Consider the following 20,712-nt stretch of genomic DNA (forward strand, 5'->3'; position numbering starts at 1 on the left):
AGGCCGTGTTTCCGCTTGAGAACTTGGAGCGTGGGAAGCATTTTCCTCAAGTCAGTCATTTAACAGGCCTCTAAAGCCAGAATATCGGAAAACCCGAACCACCGGAAGAACTGGAACCATGAAGAAAGTCTTGAAGCAAAACTAAACCCTGAAACGGGAGCAGCAGGCCAAAAATCGGAACTAAAATATGACGCGGCATTAAAACCTGAACAGGAATCATGACGAAAGAGGTACGTTCCAAATGAGAGTCAGACCAAGAAATCAAACTTAAACTGAAACCAAGACTACAACTAATGGAACCGCAACTGGAATTCAAACATGGATTAATAAGAGGAAGTAGAACCGAATCAAAACCAGAAGTAAAACTATTTGCGCTGGATTGATTAATTAGCTTCTCGATGGATTATGATTCACGCAAATAAATGAAAACAAACATAGCACGTCCACCCATTATTCAAAAATCTTCCCAAGATGGCGACACAAGTACCCAAACATTTCTGTAACTAAGGAAGAATACATCCAGTGGCGCGTGTGATTTCATATTCACGTTTATTTCTTGACGAACGCGGCTCGTGACTGCGTCGTGGTATGTTTACACCCGTCGCTTGGCAACGGTTACCCGGCGAGCAACTGAAAACCAATCGCACCAAAGCCGAGGCGACTCAGTGACGTCACCCACCCGCGCCGCAGAAGCCGTCGAACGGATCGCAGGACTCTCGACATCTCCGAAATGACGGGCGTTCACATCGACCCGAGCCGGGCCCCGGTCGCCTTCGGGCGGCTGGCCATCCCGGAGCTGTTCGCCCAGCTGGTGGAGCCCGACGCCGCCAGGAGGCTGCGGGCGCTCGCGTCCCTCTGCGACCTCACGCACGACCCGGAGCGACTTTACCAGGTGGTCAGTGAAGGTACGCGTAGGTCGAGCGGCGTTGGGGGGAAGTGGTTGCGGCGCGTCAACGCCTCCGCCATATTGGATGTGTCACATTGGCATAAATGGCGCTAAATCAAGGCCTCTCAGTCACACCGACTTCTATATTCGGCGAAACACGACGAGGCAAAACGACGTTTAATCGGGTGATTTTTAAAACCTGACTGCGTATGTCACGGTTACCGCCACGATAACCATCGAAACACTCGTATGAAATATGACGCGTGTTCCCGAAAGGTACGCCCGCTCTCCAAAGTTTCAGCAGATTCGGTTACGTTAAGTATAAGCAAGTGATGTTCTCGTGTTGAGCCAACTGTAACGATTGCGTCAAATAAGTTGCTTTCATTCGAGCATCTTGTCGCCTTCACTGTCTTTTGGTGAGCCAACATAGAGAGGAGACACGGACGTGGTTTTTCAATTCCGAGCAAATAGCACCACGGTTTACACTTGACTGGTTTTGCAGGTTTTCTGGACCAGTTGGAGGTTCTGTTGAAGGATGGAGATGCGGCGGTGAGAACCAGAACCTGCGAGCTGCTGCATCTCGTCACCAGCCACAACATTGCCAGGTAAACGGCCGTTTTGAAAGTTGGAGAAAAAAAAAATATTTATTCGCAATTGGACTTAGGTTCGGAGTCGGAAGGGTCAGCGAGCAAAAGCGAGCACTTCCCCGAGTTCCCCGCCATGCTTGCCAGCCCAAATTTTGATGACCGGAGTGAAAAAAAAAAAGAAAGAGACCAACGCGAGTAGTCATGCCCGTTTAGCGGATTACCGAATCGTAGTACACGAGAGTACCACAGGGGGCAGCAAATCGCTACTTAGGATGAGATCGAGCCCCTCAACTCCCTTCGCTTCATTAATTCCACTTTGTCAAAGCAGTCGAGTTTATTTTTCGAGTTTTGATACACGACAGTGCTATTATTCAGATTTTTGTTGACATGATAACAAGCGACGCGACTCGCTGTTGCTCCTCAGACAAGCCCTCCTGTCCTCGCCCCTCCTGGCCCGTCTCGCTCAGCTGCTGGACGACCCGTCGCCGCTGTGCAGGACGCGCGCCCACCGCGTGATGAACAGCCTGGCGCTGCTGCCCGCAGGTAGGCCCCCCCGCGACATGGCAGAGGGCGCGTTGTTTTTGTTTTTTGTTTTTTTTTGACGCCCGCGCTCGTCCGGCAGGTGCCAAAGCCTTGCAGGCTCTGGTTCCCAAGCTGATGCTGAAGCTGCAGGAGGAGCAGGAGGAGAAGGAGGAAGAGGTTCAGGCCCTGCTGCTGTCCACGCTCAGCTGCTGCTCGCGCCTGGACGCCGCCCCGGCGCTGTCCCACCGCGGCGTCACGCTCATCGGACGCAAGCTGTCGCACGCCTGCTCCAACATCCGCAGGGAGGCGGCGGGAGCCATGATGGCGCTCAGGTCGGTAACCCCCCCCCCGCGTCTCGAAAGGCATTGCGCCGATTGCGGCGATGACCTCCCGTGCGTGCGCCGCCGCAGCGTCCCGGTGGAGGGCAAGCGGCAGGTGTGCGAGGCGGCAGTCCTTCCCGTTCTGGCGGACCTCCTGCGCGACCGGGACGTGGACGTGCAGGCGAACGCCGCCGGCGCCATCATGAACACCGTGGTCATCACGACAGGTGAGCTTGCCGCTCAAGCGCGTGACCTCCTGGCGACCCATCGGCGGCGCCTCTTGTCAATCCCGCAGGGAAGCATCAATGTCTGGAGCTGGACGTCCTGCCGGTCCTGCTGGAGCTTCTCTCGCAACGCAAGCGGGATGTGGAAGAGGAGCGGGGGAGGAAGGCGCTGGTCCTGTACTCGCTGCGAGCGCTCACCTCGTTGGCCGAGGCTCCCGAGGGGCGTCGCCGCCTGCTGCTGCAGCTCCCCCTGCTGGTGGGGAGGAGCGAGCCCCCCGAGGAGGATGCCGACATTCGGCGCGCCGCTCGGACGGCGGTCAACGTCGTCACCTGGACGCCGTGATGAAGTTCGGGCTGCTGATTCTAAAATGTGTCACCAAGTTGTGACCTTCCATCTTGACCTGAGGTCACCCGAGGTCAAAATGCCAACGTAGCTCAAGCCCACTAAGCTAGCACTAACGCACGTACATCCGGACTGGAACAATTGAACCACCGCATAGTCCCAAGTTGGCAGATCGCTTTTGGAACCATAAATTGCTTTTTGTGCCATAAATGTACAGCTTTGGTGCCATCTTGTGGCACCTTGGTGCAAAGGAACTCCATTTCCACCAAAGTAAGTGCTCGGTTGCCCTCTGGTGCCAAACGCGGGCCGCAAAACTTTGGTGATTCCTTCAAGTAGCGTTTCCACCATCAATGGACTTTGTACGACTGACCTGCCAAGTTCAATGGACACACATTAAGGTCAGCGCACGCATTCGATTATATCTGTCCTGCATTATTTCCATCAGTAAAACCAAATTAAAAAAAAATCAGCATCTGAATTTTATTTGTTCAACGTGTATTTGAAAAGGAAACATTCACGGTCGTCAAATCGATTCGTGTGCGCGCGCGTGTGTGTGTGTGTGTGTGTGATGATGTTTTAAAGACCTCTCCGACACCCCCGGGGCTGGAGCTAATGGACTGCTCCATGCACACGCACGCACGGGCACGCGCGCCAGATGAAGAGGAGGGAGCGAGTGCGGAGGTTCACTCGCTCGCTCGCTCGCTCGTTGGATGCTGCTCACGCGCGCAGGACGCGCAGGACGCGCGGAACGCGCACGCACAGACGCGCGCACGCAGGTAAGGAGAAGCACCTTTCTTTGAGTGCGTCACGTGACGAAACCAAGTCATAAAAACGTCTTGGATATTGCGCGCTCCCCGCCGCGCGAAGTAGAACTTGATGAAACGCGCGTGTACGTGTGTCGACGCGCGCGCGCGAACACTCCCTCAAAAAGTCGTGAGCGTCAACGTGGAAAGGCGCGCTTTTGAGTGGCGGCAGCCGGTCACTTTTCATCATGATCATCATCATCATCGTCGCGATGTATTGATGTATGGATGATCATGCAGTGACGTAAGAGCATATGTCGGGGGGGGGGAGCGGGGAACAGGAGGAGGGATTAAGGAGGAGAGAATGGTTTTATGTAACCCACTCACACACACACACACAGGTGCAAAGCAGGAGGGAGCGACGATTCCGACCCCCACTGAAGTGAAAATCCGCCATATCGAGAGCCCGCCGTAACATATAAACAAAGCTTTTCCCCCGACGTACTTCCAATCGGACACTTTTTGAAGTATTCGCTAGCGCCTGCGCTCACTCTTGCTGTCGAGAAACGGGAGAGCGTCGTGTAACATCCTAGTTGGGGAAAAGGAACGAATACTTGCTCGCACAGTTCGCAGAGTAAGAGGTCAGGTGTGCTTGCTTCAAGTTGTTTATCGGTCCCAAATGTGGTGGAGTGCCTGACTCCTGTTAAAAAAAAAAGTGACATTGAACGCCGCCGATATTGCGCGGGCGTGAATGCCCAAAGCACGAGCTTAGCATCAAGATGTGTGACGTCGCCGCCGTATCACCGATCATGTTAGCGCGCTAGCCCGGTAGCATCGCACCCCTCCACGCGACACCTTTTGATGGAGCGGTGGAGCGAGGAGGGAGATTTTTTTTTTTGTGACTTTTCCCACTGTGTGTGGGTGGAAGCGGTCAGAATATTCGGATCGGCGTTGCGGCGCTAACAAGGTGCGGATTGTGTGTGTGTGTGTGCGTGTGTGTGACGTGCCATCACAACAGCATGTGGTCGCTTAGCCGGTGAAGGGCCAAAGTCGTCCTGAGTTTGAGAAATGTCTCGCTGATTATCTGTGGGGGGGGCTGTGTGTGTGTGTGGGGGGGGGGGGTTGTGACGTCAGAACGAGGCCACAAGTGCAGCCCGTGCGTGTGCGTAATTAGACAGCAAGACACACAAAACGACTCAAGCGCTGGAACGTTCAGTCGCTGACTGAATTGGCAGATGGACAACACACACACACACACACACACACAGTGTTGTCATGACGACGGTGCCATGAGTAATCGTGTGTTTCTCTTTCAGGTGGGAGCTTTTTTTTCTTTTTTTGGGGGGGGGGTAAATGTGTTTATTTTCGGAACAAAGTTAAAAGACAAAAGTAAAAAAAAAAAAAAACAGTCGGTACGATTCCGTGAAGGTTCCCCATCCTGTCAATCACAATGACAGCGACTGAGTGAGTGACGGGCCGGGCCACTCACGGCAACCGTTAACGCGCCGACGGCGTGTGGGTGCGGTCACACATGTGTGTGTGTGGCCCAGATAAGCTATGAGGGGCCGTTGGGGACAACGTTGACGATTACCTCTCATCTACACACACACACACACACGCACAATTTCTTGCATTCACGCGACTGCCGAAATGCGCTCATGCATCGCATATGCTGGAAAACGCCTGTTTGGTGTTATGTGTGAGAGGAGAGTGTGTGTGTGAGAGGCAATGATGGCAGCCGGAGCGCCTTATGATAAGGGCATGTGCACCCGTGTCTGTTGAGGTGATTGCACGTCCCAGAAACGAATGGAAAAATACTCCAAAATCGACCCCCCCCCCCAACATTTTTGTTGTTTTGTGTGTTTGTATGGATGTGTGAGAGCGCGTGTGTGGGTGTGTTTGGCTTCAAAATGGGTCGGCGTAATGTGCCGATTCAAGCGTTCACGTTCATGACTGGTAGCTTTTTACAGTCGTTCCCAAATCATCGCAAAAAGTCGCATCTGGTCAGAGGTCAGAGGTCATTTGTAGGCGACAAAGTTGAAGATGACGCGACGGCGTGTTGCCGTTGCTTCCGAAGCGTCCCGCTTGTCCGTCCGGCTAACATCAGCGGAATGCTGGCAGATAGCAAACGGTTGCTAGGAGACCAATCGGCCGACGGTGATGTGCTGAAGGTGCTGCTGGCCTAAAATAGACACCTCGGCATTCACACGCACACACACACTGATGCGTTCCTAGATTTCCCAGAATACCTTTCCTGATGACTCTGTTGAGGCGTGTGACAATCAGTACAGAAAATAATTTGGTTTTTTTTTTTGTTCACATTTCGGAACAATCGTTGACATTTCCCTTTTCTGTTGTCATTGTGCCTTCATGTCTTTCCTTTTCTTCTTTGTTTGGATGTAAATGAGCTCCTTAGCTTGTTAGTCGAGGTCACTGATTGTCTTCATACTCAGGTCCTGGGAGCACGCAGACCTTCTTCACTGATTTATACCTCACACACACACACACAGAGTGGGGGCGTCTAATCTAAAGTCCAAACTTGACCTTTACTGACTTTTGTTTCACGGTGGTGCATTCAGGGGCTGTGGGGCAAAAGAGGAATTTGGCACGAACCGCCCTGGTCGCTCAGCAATGATTCCCGTGAACGTAGTGATATTATGGGATGTCGGCGACACCACTCAGAGGTGTCCGAGTACGTCAACGTGATACTTATCGGTTCTCGTATTGATTGATTGTTAGTGAGCTCTCTCTTGAGACTAACAGGAAGTACCGGCGCCTTCTGTGACCTTGAAGTAATAAAACGTCCGTACTTCAGCATTTGGGGCCCGGGCGGGCCGGATTCCAAGCCTCCTTAAATGATGTTTGACATCATCAATTGGTGGCGCTCTTTTGGTGATATGACGACATTTTCCTGCGACGTTCCAGTTCGCTGACGCTAATGTTAGCTTAGCATGTGAACACTGCAAATGTGGTTGATATGACACCTCACGGTCTCCACTTTGCCGCAGTGCTCCATTTTGTAGAACGATGTGTCATTTTGATGACTCATCAAAATAAACAGACATGCTAATGTTAGCTCTGCATGCTAGCAGTTCTCGACTTTACCGTCCAAAGTCGGTCCCGGCGGTCCCGCCGTCCTGCCCTGTTTTTCAGCTTTCCCGGGAGTGACACGCCCCGATTCAAATCATCGGAATTGTTCTAATGCTGCTTCCGAGCTGGCTGACGAGCCATCAACCGAATCAGGCGCGTCGCAGCCCAGAGAGACGGAAAACGGGCAGGAGAAAGTGACCCCCCCCCCCCCCCCGATGAATGATGACTCATGAATAATAAACAATGTGAAAGCACAGATCGATATATGACGCAAGTGATGATGAAGAAAAGTGCGGGCGTCTCTCAAAACTCATGTCGTCCCACACACACATTGTCACTCAAGTGTGCGGTTGTGCGTGTGTGTGTGTGTGTGTGTGTGTGTGTGTGTGCGTGATACACAAGTTAGTCAGCTGTCATTTGTTCTCTTGTGTCATGACAACATTCCAGAATGATCTCTTTCTGTTCCACGGAAGCCTCCGGAGCTGAGGTCCATTGTGATGTTGTGTACTTTGTGTTTGTTTGTGTGTGTTCATCACATGTTTGTGATTGTCATCTTTTATCGCACCTTTTTTGCGCTAAGCATGTTAGCGCTCACACGGGCTCACACACACACACACACACACACACACACACACACACACACTAATTTCCTCTATTTTTTTTTTCTCGCGCGTGTGTTTCAGGTTGTGAGCAGTCAGCCGCGACCACGATGATGACGCCAAAGGTAAACAAAATATGTGAGAGAGCCTCTCAAGAGTTAGCGTGCCGAGTGGGACGTACGCGTTGTGTTGCAGAGGCCTCAGACGTCCCCGGGCAGCGTGCTGTCTCTGCGAGGTGGCGCCAACGCGCCGGGATCTCCCGCCGCCGCCGCCATCGTGGTGAGTGGCCAGCTTGGACTTTCTGTAGCCCCCCCCCCCCCCCCCCCGCCCCCTCTCTTCAACTGCGACCCTCCCTTCGCACAGGCCCGGGTGGACGACGGCGTGATGGTTTACAAGGACCTGGCGGCACTCCCCAGGGACAAAGCCATCCTGGACATCGAGAGACCAGACCTGATGACGTACGAGCTGCACTACAGCTACAGTCCACTGGGGGTGGCGGTGAGTCATGCGTCCTGCCGCATTTGTTGGGATTGACATCAAGTCAAATCATTTGATTTGATTTGTTTGGAGAACGATTGATAGTTAGTTGCCTTACAGTGGTTATTGTTGAGTCGTCTTGCTATTATTGATGATCTATTTGCTCTCCGATTATTTTTCTTGCTGTAGCCGTATGCTTTCTTGTAAGCTAATTGTAGAGATTTCTTCCGAATGATCTGTCGCTCGCCATGTTCTGAATGTTTGATTGCACTCTGACGCTTACCCGCACGATCGCCGTCTGTGGCGCAGAGGTCGCCGTCTCCCGGCTCTTCTTTCTCCCCCCCGACCTCTCCCGAGGTCAGTCCGAGACCAAAGTTCACCAGTGTGTGTTTCCGCTCGCTCTTGATTCACGGCAATCTTTCCAGGAGTCCAGGATGTGGCTGGAGAAAAGCTCTCCTGCCGGTTCCTCGCCGGCTTCCGCCGGCCGGAAACGCAACGGGGGCGACGCCACGCCGTCTTCGCATGCGCAAAACACGCAAGCTCCCAAGATCCTGCAGCACTTCCACAGGCCCGGTAAACTTCCTCGATGCTTATTTTCCATACGGCTTTGATGGTGACCAGAATTTTTTTTTTTTTTGACGTGGTGGCTATTTCATGTGAACTGTCATTTTGACAGACAACGGAAGTAACATCTACAAGAAGCCTCCCATCTACAGAAGAGGTCCGTCGATCAGCCGTCAATCGTCGGCCGGTAGCATCGCGAGCTAACCGGACGCCACACAAATGTGTGTGTGTGTGTGTGTAGGCGCGTCGTCGTCAGCGCTCCCCGCCGGGAAGCACTTGGAGGATCTCATCATCGAGTCATCCAAGTTTCCCGCCGCCGAGCCTCCGGATCCCAACGCTCCCTCCAAGATCGAGACGGAACATTGGCCCTGCCCCCCCTCGTCCGCCGTCTTTGGTACGATCCAAACCTTGAGCTTCTCCTTGTTACGGGAGTGTGCACATCAATTTAATCAATTGCTTCTTTCCGGCTGTCCACCTGCCCTCAGAGAAGGAGAAGGCGTGTCGCAGGAGTGAAGGCAGGCGAGAAGAAGAGGAGGAGCGAGAGGAGGAGGAGAGCACTTGGGGCTTGCGAGCGCTTCACAGGCAGGAACTCAACAAGGTGGGAAGAGGCGTGGCTTGCTGCCGTGACGATGGATGTCACGAGCGCCTTTGTGATGGCCTCTTTTTTTGCCTTCAGATTCGCTCCAACATCGGAAGGATCATCCTGAAGGAGGAGCTGGAAAAGTCGGCCGCTCCGCTGAGAAGGAAAACGCGCTCGCTTCCGGACCGCAGCCAGCACGCAGGTACCGCACCGGCGCCTTCTCAGTACCGTATGTCATCAAGCTAACTTACTTTCAAAACAATCTTCGTACATCGCTAACTTGGCAAATGAGTGCCCCGACTTTGGAGTGTTACTGACTAGTCGGAAAAAACCCCAAAACAAAACCAAAGAGAATCGCATGAAAAGGTCCATAAAGTTCGAATTCTGGCGACCTCTGGTGGTCTTATTGAGGACTGCACACATACTTGGATGTGGAAATGGCTGCCATTAATTATGGTTTGGCAAGTGACCTCGCTCCATCGGCGATGTACCTGAACTCCTCTCGTCACTTCCTGTCTCCTATGCAGGCGCCGCCACTTCCCGCGCACTTTGTTTCCCAGCATCCTCTGGTGCAGGCCTAGCCAGAGTGAGTGTGTGTGTGTGTGTGTGTGTGTGAGACACACATTGATGTGGTGTTCAGGCGCTGAGCATTGGGCTGGTGTTCTTGTAAATTCCAGTTGCAGTCGACAGAATTCAGCCCGGCCGAGAAGCCTGCTCAAGGTACGCCCCCCGCCCCCCCAGGGAGATTCCAGGACCACGTGGTGGGTTCAAAAGCCCTAATGTGTGTGTTTGTGTGTTCCACAGGTGTTCAGGTAGAGTGCGTCTTCATCTTTGTGCAGTGTGTCGGCCATGTTGTGGTGATGTGTGTGTGCGTTTGTGTGTCAGAACGGAGACGGCGCCATGGACCGAGGCCGCTCGCTGCCCAGTGTGCTGGAGCACAAGGTAAACACGCGACCCTGTGATGACATCACGCGGGTGCACGTTGTCCACGAGTGGTCGCCGTAACGACACTCTTCTTGGTCAGATTTACCCGTATGAGACGCTCGTGGTCAACCACAGAGGACGGAATCAAGTTCCTCCCGGCGTCGACAGGACGCAATTGGAGGTAACGGTATCAATGTGTGCTAATAGACGCTAGCAACTAGCCAGAGAGTATCCGAAGTCGAGAAAGATTGATTTGGATTTCACATCTTGAGCTGGGCTTTTTTTTCTTCTGATAATTGTTAAATGAATAAGATGCTAACAAACACTTAGATGAGCGTAGAGCAAGAGAACGATAAAAAATGGATGAGGAGTATACATCTGAGACTGATTTAAGTTGCTCTTATATTCCTGAAAATTGTTAAAATGCTAACTCACACTACGTCGCCACGGAGCACGACATCAACCCACGAAAAGAAAATGTTCAAAGCGATTCACAAGTATTTGAGATCTTCCTCCGGAGCAGTCAGGTACTCTTTCAAAGGAGACTTGATCAAATGCTAGCATACGGCAAGCTAGCGAGCTAAAATCGCTAAAGCGAATCAATAATATTGGCCAGTCTTGTGATACTCCCTCTACCGACAGTTGCTAAAATGCTACCATGTAAGCAGATCCTAAGTGAAAGCTCAAAATAAGTGTTGTGTGCGCACCCAGAGACATCTGTCACGGGAAGAATTCGCCAGCGTGTTTGCCATGATGCCGGAGGAATTTGAGCAGCTTTCTCTCTGGAGGCGCAACCACCTCAAGAAGAGGGCGTGTCTCTTTTGACTTCCACGCACAGCCCGCTGGAGACACGCCCGCTCTACGCAAGCTAACCAGCTGAGAGAGAGACGCTAACATTAGCATGAGGTGGGATTGCTAAATCACGTTGTTGCTTTCAACTCCGAAAGAAGGAGCTGTCACCGATGCTAATGTCGGAATTGGCGCAACAATGCTAAATAGGATTGCTAAAACATGTTGAGCAGTTGTGACCTTGTGACTTTCAACTCGTCAGATCGCTACAAGGGTAGCTAATATTAGTGTTAGCGTGACAATGCTAATAGCTACATTGCGAGGAGCTTTCGGAAGTTAATGATAGCAGTGATCGCTAAAACGTGTCGAACCTCAATCTATCCATCGGTCGAAAAGTGGTACATTAGATTTGTCAAACATAACTCAGATAACATTTACCACAATTTTTTTTTTTTTAAACCCCACACACAAAAAATGTAGCGCCATTGAATACGTTTTAACTAACTATCAGGAACACTTCACTTTTATTGACGGGCTTCTGAAATGACTCCAAATATTTAGTTCTCATCTTGGAAATTTAAAATGTTTCCATGTACCCCCCCGCAATGTGCTCATATTTCCCTTGTTAGCTCTAAAGACTGAACCTTGATTAAACCTGTTAACGGCTACTGTCCAGTTAGCATTGAAGCTTAGCATGCTATCCAGGACTGAAAGCGAAATCAGCTGACAAGTCCATTTCAAACAACACGATTCACGCGTCAGCTTGCGGACTGATGACATCACCTTCGCGTGACTTCAGCCATTTTGCATCCTCTGTCATGCGAGTCATCGCCATTTTGAACGATGATGACATTTTCGATATGACGTAAAAACAACAAGATTAGCGCTCCGTTTTGACAGCTTGGGAGTAAACGCAAGCCACTAACGACATGTTTTTTTTTTTTTTTTTTTAATTTCTATTTGTTGGATGTTTTTGATGACGTTTCTGTGACGTGCTTGCCGCATGCGTGATCTTAACATGTGAGAGGATCAAAAACGAATCGGCACCCAATGAAACATCACAGTGTGCTCTTTGCTCATCGGCGTTTTATTCTTCTCAATTTCATCTATTATAAGGCAATCTCAGAGATTTTGTTGCTCACGTGGCTCATGTGGATGACGAATGTGATGTGAACGATGAAAACAATAAACTTTATATTCATCCAGCTGTTAGTCTAAGATGGAATTTGGATTATACACGCGACATGCACGGGGACCGTGACAACATGCCTCATGAGTATCAAACCAGTCAAGTCTGTTACGTTGTGTAGAAGAGCAAAAATAAGTTAACGGGCGTCGGCGAAGTCACGTCGCCACATCACTTGGCCCACGTGGTCGCACGGACGCGTGGGCGCGCGGTCACTTCGTCGCTTCAGGCAGCGGCTTTGGTCTCCCATTCCTGTTGGAGAGCACAAACACGCGTCACCGCGGCAACGCACTCCGAACTTAATCACCATCATTACGTGAGATTTAAGACGAGAAGAGCGACATGAATTCAACGAACAATAAGAAGTTGTTCGCGGACGCTGACCTTCCTCCTCTGGAAAACCTTCCCATGCTCGATGAAGAGCGTGGATGGGGCTCGTCTCAGCGAGGTCTTCACAGATGCCGTGCGACGCAGGAGAGGGTTCAGCAGACTGGCCTGGACCGGCATCAACCAGGGGGAAAAAACATCAGGAGACCAGCGAGGACCATGGAAGACCAGATCAGAGCATTAGAAACTAGCAAGGATGGAGACCACCAGAAGCTAGCCAGGATCAAGACCAACCAACAGAGAGAGTAAGTAGGAGGAACGAGAAAATCACAGGAGACAAGCGGAAAACAAGAGATGAGTAAAACTCCCCCGTAGAAAGAGTTGAAAACAGGCTTAAGCTAACAGGGCTAGCCCGCTAGCTAGCTCCATGACAGCTAATCTAGAAATCATCAGCATCTGCTTGGGAAGCATCAAATGAACGTGCTGGGGGGGGGGCCTTCAGAAAAGATGTTTCGTGATTGGCCGGAAATCAATCACCTGCGCCCGCTCGCCGCACATGGTGAGCGATTGTCTGAAGGAGGAGCGTTTATTCTTATTGGTCGCCGAGGGCAGGTTAGCCTCGGAGCCCGCCCTCACGGGGACGCTTTTCCTGCCCGTCAGCTCCAACTTCTGAACGCCGCGTGGCGCTACTTCAGACCACTTCCTGTCTGAAACACATCACACACACACACACACGCACACGCACTTGGGCTCAGGAGCTAAGTTGCGGCTAAGTGGCTAAATTCACTTTGCTGCGCTAGCGACTGATACTGAGCTCAGGCTAACTATTTGAAGTCGAATGCCACCGATGCTAAGCTAGTGTCTAGCCTCATGCTCACTCACTGTGGCTGTCAGTGTGGGATTAGCGCGCTCGCTCTGTTCATGCTAACTACGCCGCCAACGCTGACCTCTGAGCAGTCAGACGCGCCAGAACTCGCTGCTAACGACTGATGCTAAGCTAAGGCTTGCGCTAAAGCATAGTTATGCTCAGCTAATTGAACTCAAAGAATTCCAGAGCAGTTGCCGGCCGATGCTAAGCTGCCCGCGTGCCAACTCACTGCGGCCGTCGAAGGCGCCGTTGGCGTAGGTCACCGCGGCGTCCTGAGAACTCTGAAGCTGTCGCACGACACAAGAAAAGGCGTCAGTCGGTGAGGCCAAGCGCGTCCGGCTGAACGTGGAGACGGGGAGGCGGCCGCTACCGTGTGCTCCAGCACGGGGGCGTTGGAGTAGACGGGCCGCGGCGGGGGGGTAGCGGCGGAGTTGGAGCGGAAAGGCTGCTCCATGTACGCGTTCGGGTTGTGTCCGCTGAGGACGCAAACATCGCAATCAGCATCTTTCAACGCTGTTATTACATTATTACTACACTTCGTGTAGTAATAACTTCGATCCGCACGAACGCGGCGACACAGAGCGACGTACCTGATGTGTTCATCTTGCGGAGTCTCGCCGCCAGCGTCCGCCGCGGCCGTCAGGAGGCGCGTCCATCGACGCTTCTCGTCCACCGAACTCACCTGCGAGCGCGTCGGGCAAGTGTCACCCCGCCGCCGCCGCCCCACTTCCTGCCCCCCCCCCCCTCCTCCTCCGCCGCCCCACTCACCTCCAACACGGCCAGCTGCTCGCCGAGCATGCTGAGCGCGATCCTGTGCGGGCGCTCGCCGTCGGGCGCGGCTTTCACACGGCAGCCTCGCAGCCGCAGCGTGTACTGAGGAGAGCGAAGGCGGCGGCCCCCGCGGCTCTCGTCGTCGTCGTCTTCGCCGTCCTCTGCAAACATGTTGAGATTTCCCACCTCCACCTGACACAGGAGACTCTGCCACTGACAGTTCATCAGCACACTCACCGCGGCTGACAAACACACAGATCACGACGAGTTAAAATAAAGGTAGACGCTAGAAGGTAGATGGATGGGGGTGGGGGGGAGGGCTTCACAGGCCCACACATGACAAATACTAACGACTTAAAACCCCTCAACTCAACAAGACATTATTATGGTAAACAATTCAAAATATCGAAGACAAAAGCTTTTGAAAAAAAGGTCAAACAACATTCAAACATGATGTCATGTCCCGTGGTTGCCAGCAGAGGGCGGGCTTTCTGCCCGTCGTTGACACACCTGTCACTCATTAGGGAGTAATTGCGCAGCCTTTATTTGGACGCTCTGGCAGTCTACTCACTGCCGGAGAATTCCACGCCATGCCAAAATTTCTCTCGCCCAATTCCTACTCGCATTTATTCATTGCCTCTTAGCCTTGTGCTGTATTTACGCGTCGTTGTTTCCTCTTCCTTATTTTTGTTGTGCACGGAGCGATCATTCTATCGCTTCGGGCACAACGTGACACATGAATAAATACAAATCAAACCGTAGTTGCTAAAAATTTAAAGTGTCGTTTACATTTTAAAGAATGATTGAAATATTGGAAGAGCAAAATGTCCCTTTCAAATAACAGCGCTAGCTATTTGCTAGCTATGTGCTTGACACAACACTCATAAAGTTGGGAAACAATAAAAAATGGTTACCTTTGTTCCTGTGTCGCTGACGTGAAGATTCTGGCTGGTGGGGGGGTGTCACAAGCGCACTGGACTGGACACACAAGCCAACAAACACTCCATCCGATCTTACGACATCAACAACTTATTCAGGCACTGGCACACACAATAGTGTGTGTGTGTGTGTGCTTTGTGCTCCTCACCCGGCGAGACCACAGAGAAAGTTCTGAGCCGGTGCTTTGAATTTCCCCGTCAACGCTCAGCTCCTCGATCACCTGCCAAGCACACACACACACACACACGTTGGTGTTCAAATATCCGTTGCGTAAAGACTGCAACATTGATGCAAGTTTTGTTAGCCCGTCTAAGGTGTTTTGCTAGCAGTAAATGTATTATTATTATTATTGTACTACAGTAATTCTACCTTTGTCTGATTTGACAGTAAACCTCAACTGCGAGTTTCAAAGTCCTTTTCAAATCAAGGCACGAGTGTAGACGGTTTCCGACAGCGAAAGCGCTCCGTCTTTTTGTTTTTCAAAGGAGCCTCGTCGGCCAAGACCGTGCGAGCACTCGGTATCATCGTCTGCGCTGTTGTGCGTGTGATGCGTTTGCAAGCGCGAGCTGACCCGGCGCCACTCGTCGGCCTGCTGGAAGCTGCTGTACCCCAGTACCAGGGTGTCGGCCCCCAGCAGCTGAAGCTTGAGTTGGTGCGGAATCTTCCGGTTGCTCTTCAGCTTGTAGAGCGGCTGGCAGCCACGCAGGCTCAACTGTCGATGAGGGAGGAGGTCCCGCGCGCACTTGTAGCACTGAAACAGAAAACGCGGACCGTCAAAGAAACGCGCGCACCCAAACATGACACATATTACATCATAAAAATTCATTCATTCATTTTCCAAGCCGCTCGATCCTCACTAGGGTCGCGGGGGGTGCTGGAGCCTATCCCAGCTGTCTCCGGGCAGTAGGCGGGGGACACCCTGAATCGGTTGCCAGCCAATCGCAGGGCACACAGAAACGAACAACCATCTGTACTCACACTCACACCTAGGGACAATTTAGAGCGTTCAATCAGCCTGCCATGCATGTTTTTGGAATGTGGGAGGAAACCGGAGCACCCGGAGAAAACCCACGCAGGCCCGGGGAGAACATGCAAACTCCACACAGGGAGGCCGGAGCTGGAATCGAACCCGGTACCTCTGCACTGTGAAGCCGACGTGCTAACCACTGGACTACCGGGCCGCCCACATAATAAAAATAATTTACATAAATTATTATTATTATACATACATTATATTTAATAAATTACAAAATAAAAAGGTGTTTAAAAACTACAACAATTTAGGATTTAAATTTGAAAATGAAAAATTAAATTTCAAAGTAAAAAAACAAAAAAGCGAGTGAAAATGAATGTGTAAATAAAAAGTAAAAGTGATAATGAAGCTAAGACACACACACACACACAAACACACACACCAGCAGGAGGTGGTTCCTGATGATGAAGAGCTGCTTGGTCCATTGTCCCAACCATTTCCTCCTCCACAGGTACCCACACAGGCGAGACTCGGGAGGGGGCCTGAGACAAGGCTGAGAGGAACTCCACTGGATGTAGTGAGCTCTGTCCTTCATGTGCTCGTCATCATCGTCATCGTCATCCTCGGCATCCTCGCCGTACGACTCGTAGTAGCTGTTCTCCGACTCAGCTCGCTCTGGGGAGTTGCCAAGTTGTCATTGTCACCGCATGTGTGTGTGTGTGTGTGTGTGTATGCACGTACCTATGTGACTGTTGCTATCAGCTTGGAAGGGCTGTGCCTCTTCGTAGGTATCTTCATCTTCGTCATCATCACCGCCAGGAGCTTGAGAACCCCCAGGCGGGCATTGCCGTGACGCAGGGACCTTGAGGGTGGATAAAACAAGTGGCTAGGTGCTCATACGATGAACATGATGATGAGATAATAAATAAGGAACACATCAACTGTCTCACTGGAGTGTGCACGTTCAGTAAATGTGTGTGTGTGTGTGTGCATCACGTAGACCAGACGCTAATCAGCCGCCATCAGTGACCACTTCCTGTCTCAGCAAAGCGTTCAGCCAATAGGAAGGCAGCTAGATGAGAGATGGCCTCATATATAAACATCCTGTCAGGCACACACACACACACACACACACACACACACCGTCTCCTCCCAAACCTCAGGAGGACTCTGTCATTAGCGGACCACATCACAGAGCGGCCTGCTGTGTTTCTCCGTTCGCAGAAAAAACGGTTGTGGTTCTGGTCCAGTTTTCTACATTCATGTCTGTCATCTGACAAGAACTCAGTAGGCGCAGCAGAACCTCAAATATGAACCCCGTGTTGGATTCTTCTCAGCGCAATTGTCTTTTGTTGACTTTCCTCGGCTTCGACTCTCTCTCGGCTCTCAAAATAGACGAGGTAGCGGTTGGTAGCTGGGTCGAACACAGTTGACAATTTAGCGGGGTTGTTCGGAGTGAGCAGCTGGTCATAAACGCCACTTCTTGAGGACGGTGCTATCTCACCACAGTGAAGCTAGCTAGCTAGCTAGCTAGCTAACAGGAGAACACAGTTGAGGTCCAGCCTTTGTTTACTTTTCTTGGCTTTGATTCACTCCCGCTGCTCGCGCAATGTCCAAATTAGCAGTTAGCAGTGAATGTGTGAAAAAAAATTAGACCGCATTCAGTCTCTCGTTAGCAGTTGACAACTGGACGTACACAAGCTCAATTTAATTAAGGATCGTAGCATGCTGTCATAATGGCGCAGCTAACAGGAGACCATAACCGAGCCGCTAAATAGTGAGCGGTTAGCAGCTAACAGGAGACCATAACCGAGCCGCTAAATAGTGAGCGGTTAGCAGCTAACAGGAGACCATAACCGAGCCGCTAAATAGTGAGCGGTTAGCAGCTAACAGGAGACCATAACCGAGCCGCTAAATAGTGAGCGGTTAGCAGCTAACAGGAGACCATAACCGAGCCGCTAAATAGTGAGCGGTTAGCAGCTAACGGGTGATGATAGTTGAGCATTTAGCAGCTCGTTAGCAGTTAGAAACTGGACGGAAATGTCTCTTAATGCCGTCAGGATGCGGCAAGTGGCACTTACCCAGCTAACAGGTGGCAACGGGGACGCGTTTAGCAGGTAAAAGGTTAGCAGGTAGCAGTTAAGAGGTGGCAAATGTGGAGCATTTAGCAGCTAAATAGTTAGCAGATAGCAGTGTCTTTCGTGAGGATTCTGACCGCTTCAAACGCTTCTCTGCGTCTTGGCTTTGTCATGGTGGACTCACCGCATCTCCGGTCCAGACCGCGGAGTCTCTCGACGCCTGGTTGCTAGGCGCCGATGATGACGGACAGCTCATGATGACATACTCGGTGTCCTCCACTAGGAGAAAACAGCACAAGTGAGACCCGATGAATGGTTGAGCAAGGTGCGGGGGTGAGCGAGGCCCCGAGGCTCACCTGGAGCTTCTTGCGGCTGCAGCGAGGACACCAGCTCCGAGATGGACTTCTTCTGGGCCTGAGCGATGTAACTCAGGTTCTCCGAGTCCAGAACCGAAAGGAAGGACTGAAGGTCCCACATCAGCTTGGACAACACTGCACAAGATGTGGACCAAATCGTTCTCATCACCGGCAGAGACCAAAACAGACAAGTGGAGCCCAAAAATGAGGGCAGCGGGAACAAGTGGAGACTCGCCGAAAGCAACAGCAAAATCAAGATTGTTTTGCTCCGCAGTCTCCGCTTTCCGCCATCTTCCCTCTTCTAAAATTGTGTTTATCCACATGTAAACAAGACAAGTACAATTAACTGAACTAGCTAACAACTAACTACCGCCGAACCGTTAAACACAGGCGGCCATTGTTGTATGGCTGCCTTCCCACCCACCCACCCACACACACACACACACACACACACACACGCACACACACACACACACACAGACTCAGACTGTGTTGAGAGTGGTCCGAGTGGGAGATGATGCTAATTTTTACTAATCAGTGATCTGTTGCCGCTTTAAGCAGAGAGCCGCACATTACACATGCACACACACACACAGACACCCACTTCACCATCGCGATGACGACACACACACACACACACACACGTTATCTCACGCACAAACATACACTTATCTGAACATCAACATCACTTCCTGTTTGCGGCTTAGATGCAACAGCCCACAAACACGCAAAAGCAATGTCAGAGACAAACAAGAGCTAAGCTGGATGCAACTTGCGTATACAGTGTGTGTGTGTGTGTGTGTCAGTGTGTGTGTGTAAGATTTAAGATGCTTTACCATAAAAACCAAAGCCTTAAATTAGCACAACGATGGAAATCCTCCACAACTCTCTATGGTGTGTGTGTGTGTGTGTGTGAGCGTGTCGGAGGGTGTGGAGCAGCTTTCTCTTTCATCCTGCGTTTGTTAAATATAGCAAAGAAGAAGAAAAAAAAAGGAGGAGAAAAGAATAAGAGTGCATTGATGTTTTTCAGCATCCAATCAGCATCACGCTTGGTCCACTAGGACACGGGTCATAATATTCGGATGGCATTTTTGAACGTGCTTCAGCTGACACGTTCCTTGGTTTCATCATGGTGAGCCTACAGTGGGACCTTGAAGAGACCTCAAGAAGCTTCTCCGGGACTTTTAAGACCAGAGAAGCATCTGTGGAAGTTACACAGTCCTTGGAAAGATCACTCATCGCTGGTCTTAGAAGGTCTGAGAATTTTCTGAGAAACCGGCTGAGATAAGATAAGATAAGATATCATTTATTTGTCCCACACTGGGGAATTTTACAGGCTCCAGCAGCAAGAATGTGGGTAGAAAGATCTTGAAAATGTCAGGAGCATCCCCTTCAGATACATCTTTCCATTAAATGCGCAAACGTCACTTTAGCATGGCCTTCAAAAGGTCCCGAGAGTCTTGTCGGGATAGAACCATCCGCATGATATACCAGAACCTCTTTCTGGGATCCCATCTCAAGGAACCCTTAAAAAACTTCCAAAGCACTCCGCCATCTTGGAGAAAAAGTATCACCGCAACCTTGAGTAGCCGCAGCCTATCCCAGCTGACGTTGGGCGGAAGAGGCAGACTACGGCCCGAACTGGTCGCCAGCCTGTCGCGGGGCACATATTGAGAGAAATGACCAATGGCATCCACAGCATCACTGAGTAGGAGCCAATAGTCGGGCGAGTGGACCACTACATCTTCAGCGACTGCACCACAGCCTTCAAACCAACCTGAAAATCCTTCTCGAGACTTCACCGGAGCATTTCTACAAACCTCTGAACTCACAAGACGACACTGCATGAGCCTTTTACCAAATCACTAAAAGCTCTTCCAGGACACTCGTCTGAAAATGTAAAAACCTTCGAAACGTCGTCAGTTGGTGGCGGTAATGCACCGTTCGGATGGCTTGCCGCCGCGGCAATTGGAACGCATTACTTGCCTTTGCATTCATTTCAGTAGGGAAAGATGATTTGAGATACAAATGATTTCAAACTTGTATCTCAAGACGCAACTGCAAAGTGGAAAGAAGTGATTCCCACTGTAGTGGGATTAAAAAAATAATCTGCGTTGTCATGGCAACTGACTTTTGGCACGTTCTCTGCTCACCAATCAACATGTTGGTGGTTCTTTTTCTACGTGTTCCTTTATAAATTTATAAATGCTTACCTTTCTGTTTTTCCATGTTCTCTCTTTCACCAGATGATGCTCCTCGCGCTCATGACTGATGACAAGGAAGATGATGAAGAAGAAAACACGAGAAGACGAGAAATGATGTCGCCTCCTCAGCGATCTGCTTGCTTTGCCGCTCTGCTCATTCTGAAGTTGTAGGAGAGGCGGGGTCACGGCCGTGACGTCACAACACGGGCCGCTCACAGCAGCGCACACAAAACTTCAAAACACACGAACATTGTTGAACACACTCCAAAATCACATATTACCATTTGAATCAACTACAGCGCCAACAAAATGGCCCCAAGCACGTTTCTCCCGATTCAAGAAGAAAAATTGGCAATTTCGTC

At 50.9% G+C, this 20,712-nt stretch overlaps 3 protein-coding genes across 10 annotated transcripts; 2 read left to right on the top strand and 1 right to left on the bottom strand.

Annotated features, from left to right (window-relative positions):
* The first annotated feature begins 64 nt into the window (after positions 1–64).
* rsph14 (radial spoke head 14 homolog) lies at positions 65–3,191 on the top strand. The gene is given in 7 exon segments (XM_052069035.1): positions 65–657; positions 659–905; positions 1,389–1,491; positions 1,898–2,016; positions 2,096–2,327; positions 2,406–2,542; positions 2,611–3,191. Coding segments are annotated over 7 exon segments (1,179 nt in total). The 5' UTR covers positions 65–588; the 3' UTR covers positions 2,883–3,191.
* A 312-nt stretch (positions 3,192–3,503) lies between these two features.
* LOC127602695 (dematin-like) lies at positions 3,504–11,882 on the top strand. Of its 8 annotated transcripts, XM_052069017.1 has the most exons (16): positions 3,505–3,658; positions 7,399–7,439; positions 7,510–7,590; positions 7,678–7,812; positions 8,101–8,148; positions 8,217–8,364; positions 8,468–8,512; positions 8,597–8,749; positions 8,841–8,953; positions 9,032–9,137; positions 9,463–9,521; positions 9,613–9,655; positions 9,740–9,747; positions 9,821–9,877; positions 9,960–10,040; positions 10,571–11,882. In XM_052069017.1, the coding sequence occupies exons 1-16, from the start codon at positions 3,538–3,540 to the stop codon at positions 10,682–10,684; spliced, it is 1,353 nt and encodes a 450-aa protein (XP_051924977.1). In that variant the 5' UTR covers positions 3,505–3,537; the 3' UTR covers positions 10,685–11,882. The 8 variants fall into 8 exon arrangements, 6 of the variants coding, with proteins under 6 accessions (XP_051924971.1, XP_051924976.1, XP_051924974.1 ...); XR_007962852.1 differs by having other exon boundaries at positions 3,504–3,658; positions 7,510–7,593; positions 9,740–9,877; XR_007962853.1 differs by lacking the exon at positions 9,740–9,747 and having other exon boundaries at positions 3,504–3,658; positions 7,510–7,593.
* A 7-nt stretch (positions 11,883–11,889) lies between these two features.
* Positions 11,890–20,617, bottom strand: si:dkey-220o5.5 (actin filament-associated protein 1-like 2). Its single transcript, XM_052068956.1, has 15 exons — positions 20,360–20,617; positions 18,147–18,281; positions 17,975–18,069; positions 16,454–16,574; positions 16,155–16,387; positions 15,311–15,490; positions 14,888–14,959; positions 14,715–14,778; positions 13,798–14,042; positions 13,620–13,711; positions 13,400–13,505; positions 13,259–13,316; positions 12,699–12,868; positions 12,219–12,329; positions 11,890–12,086 (listed from the first exon to the last, which is right to left on the bottom strand). The coding sequence occupies exons 1-15, from the start codon at positions 20,373–20,375 to the stop codon at positions 12,060–12,062; spliced, it is 1,725 nt and encodes a 574-aa protein (XP_051924916.1). The 5' UTR covers positions 20,376–20,617; the 3' UTR covers positions 11,890–12,059.
* Positions 20,618–20,712: the final 95 nt, after the last annotated feature.

This window comes from Hippocampus zosterae, chromosome 6 (assembly GCF_025434085.1).
Source record: "Hippocampus zosterae strain Florida chromosome 6, ASM2543408v3, whole genome shotgun sequence".
In the NCBI taxonomy this organism is placed as follows: domain Eukaryota; kingdom Metazoa; phylum Chordata; class Actinopteri; order Syngnathiformes; family Syngnathidae; genus Hippocampus; species Hippocampus zosterae.

Excerpts from the sequence above, each read along its gene's own strand:
- LOC127602695 (XM_052069011.1), top strand. The coding sequence starts at position 3,538 with ATGAAGAGGAGGGAGCGAGTGCGGAGGTTCACTCGCTCGCTCGCTCGC. Across the intron at positions 8,954-9,031 it reads ACAGGCAGGAACTCAACAAG|ATTCGCTCCAACATCGGAAG; the intron begins GTGGGAAGAGGC and ends TTTTGCCTTCAG. Across the intron at positions 10,041-10,570 it reads TCGACAGGACGCAATTGGAG|AGACATCTGTCACGGGAAGA; the intron begins GTAACGGTATCA and ends GTGCGCACCCAG.
- si:dkey-220o5.5 (XM_052068956.1), bottom strand. Across the intron at positions 16,575-17,974 it reads CGGTCTGGACCGGAGATGCG|GTCCCTGCGTCACGGCAATG; the intron begins GTGAGTCCACCA and ends TCCACCCTCAAG. Across the intron at positions 13,506-13,619 it reads CCGCAAGATGAACACATCAG|CGGACACAACCCGAACGCGT; the intron begins GTACGTCGCTCT and ends TTGCGTCCTCAG.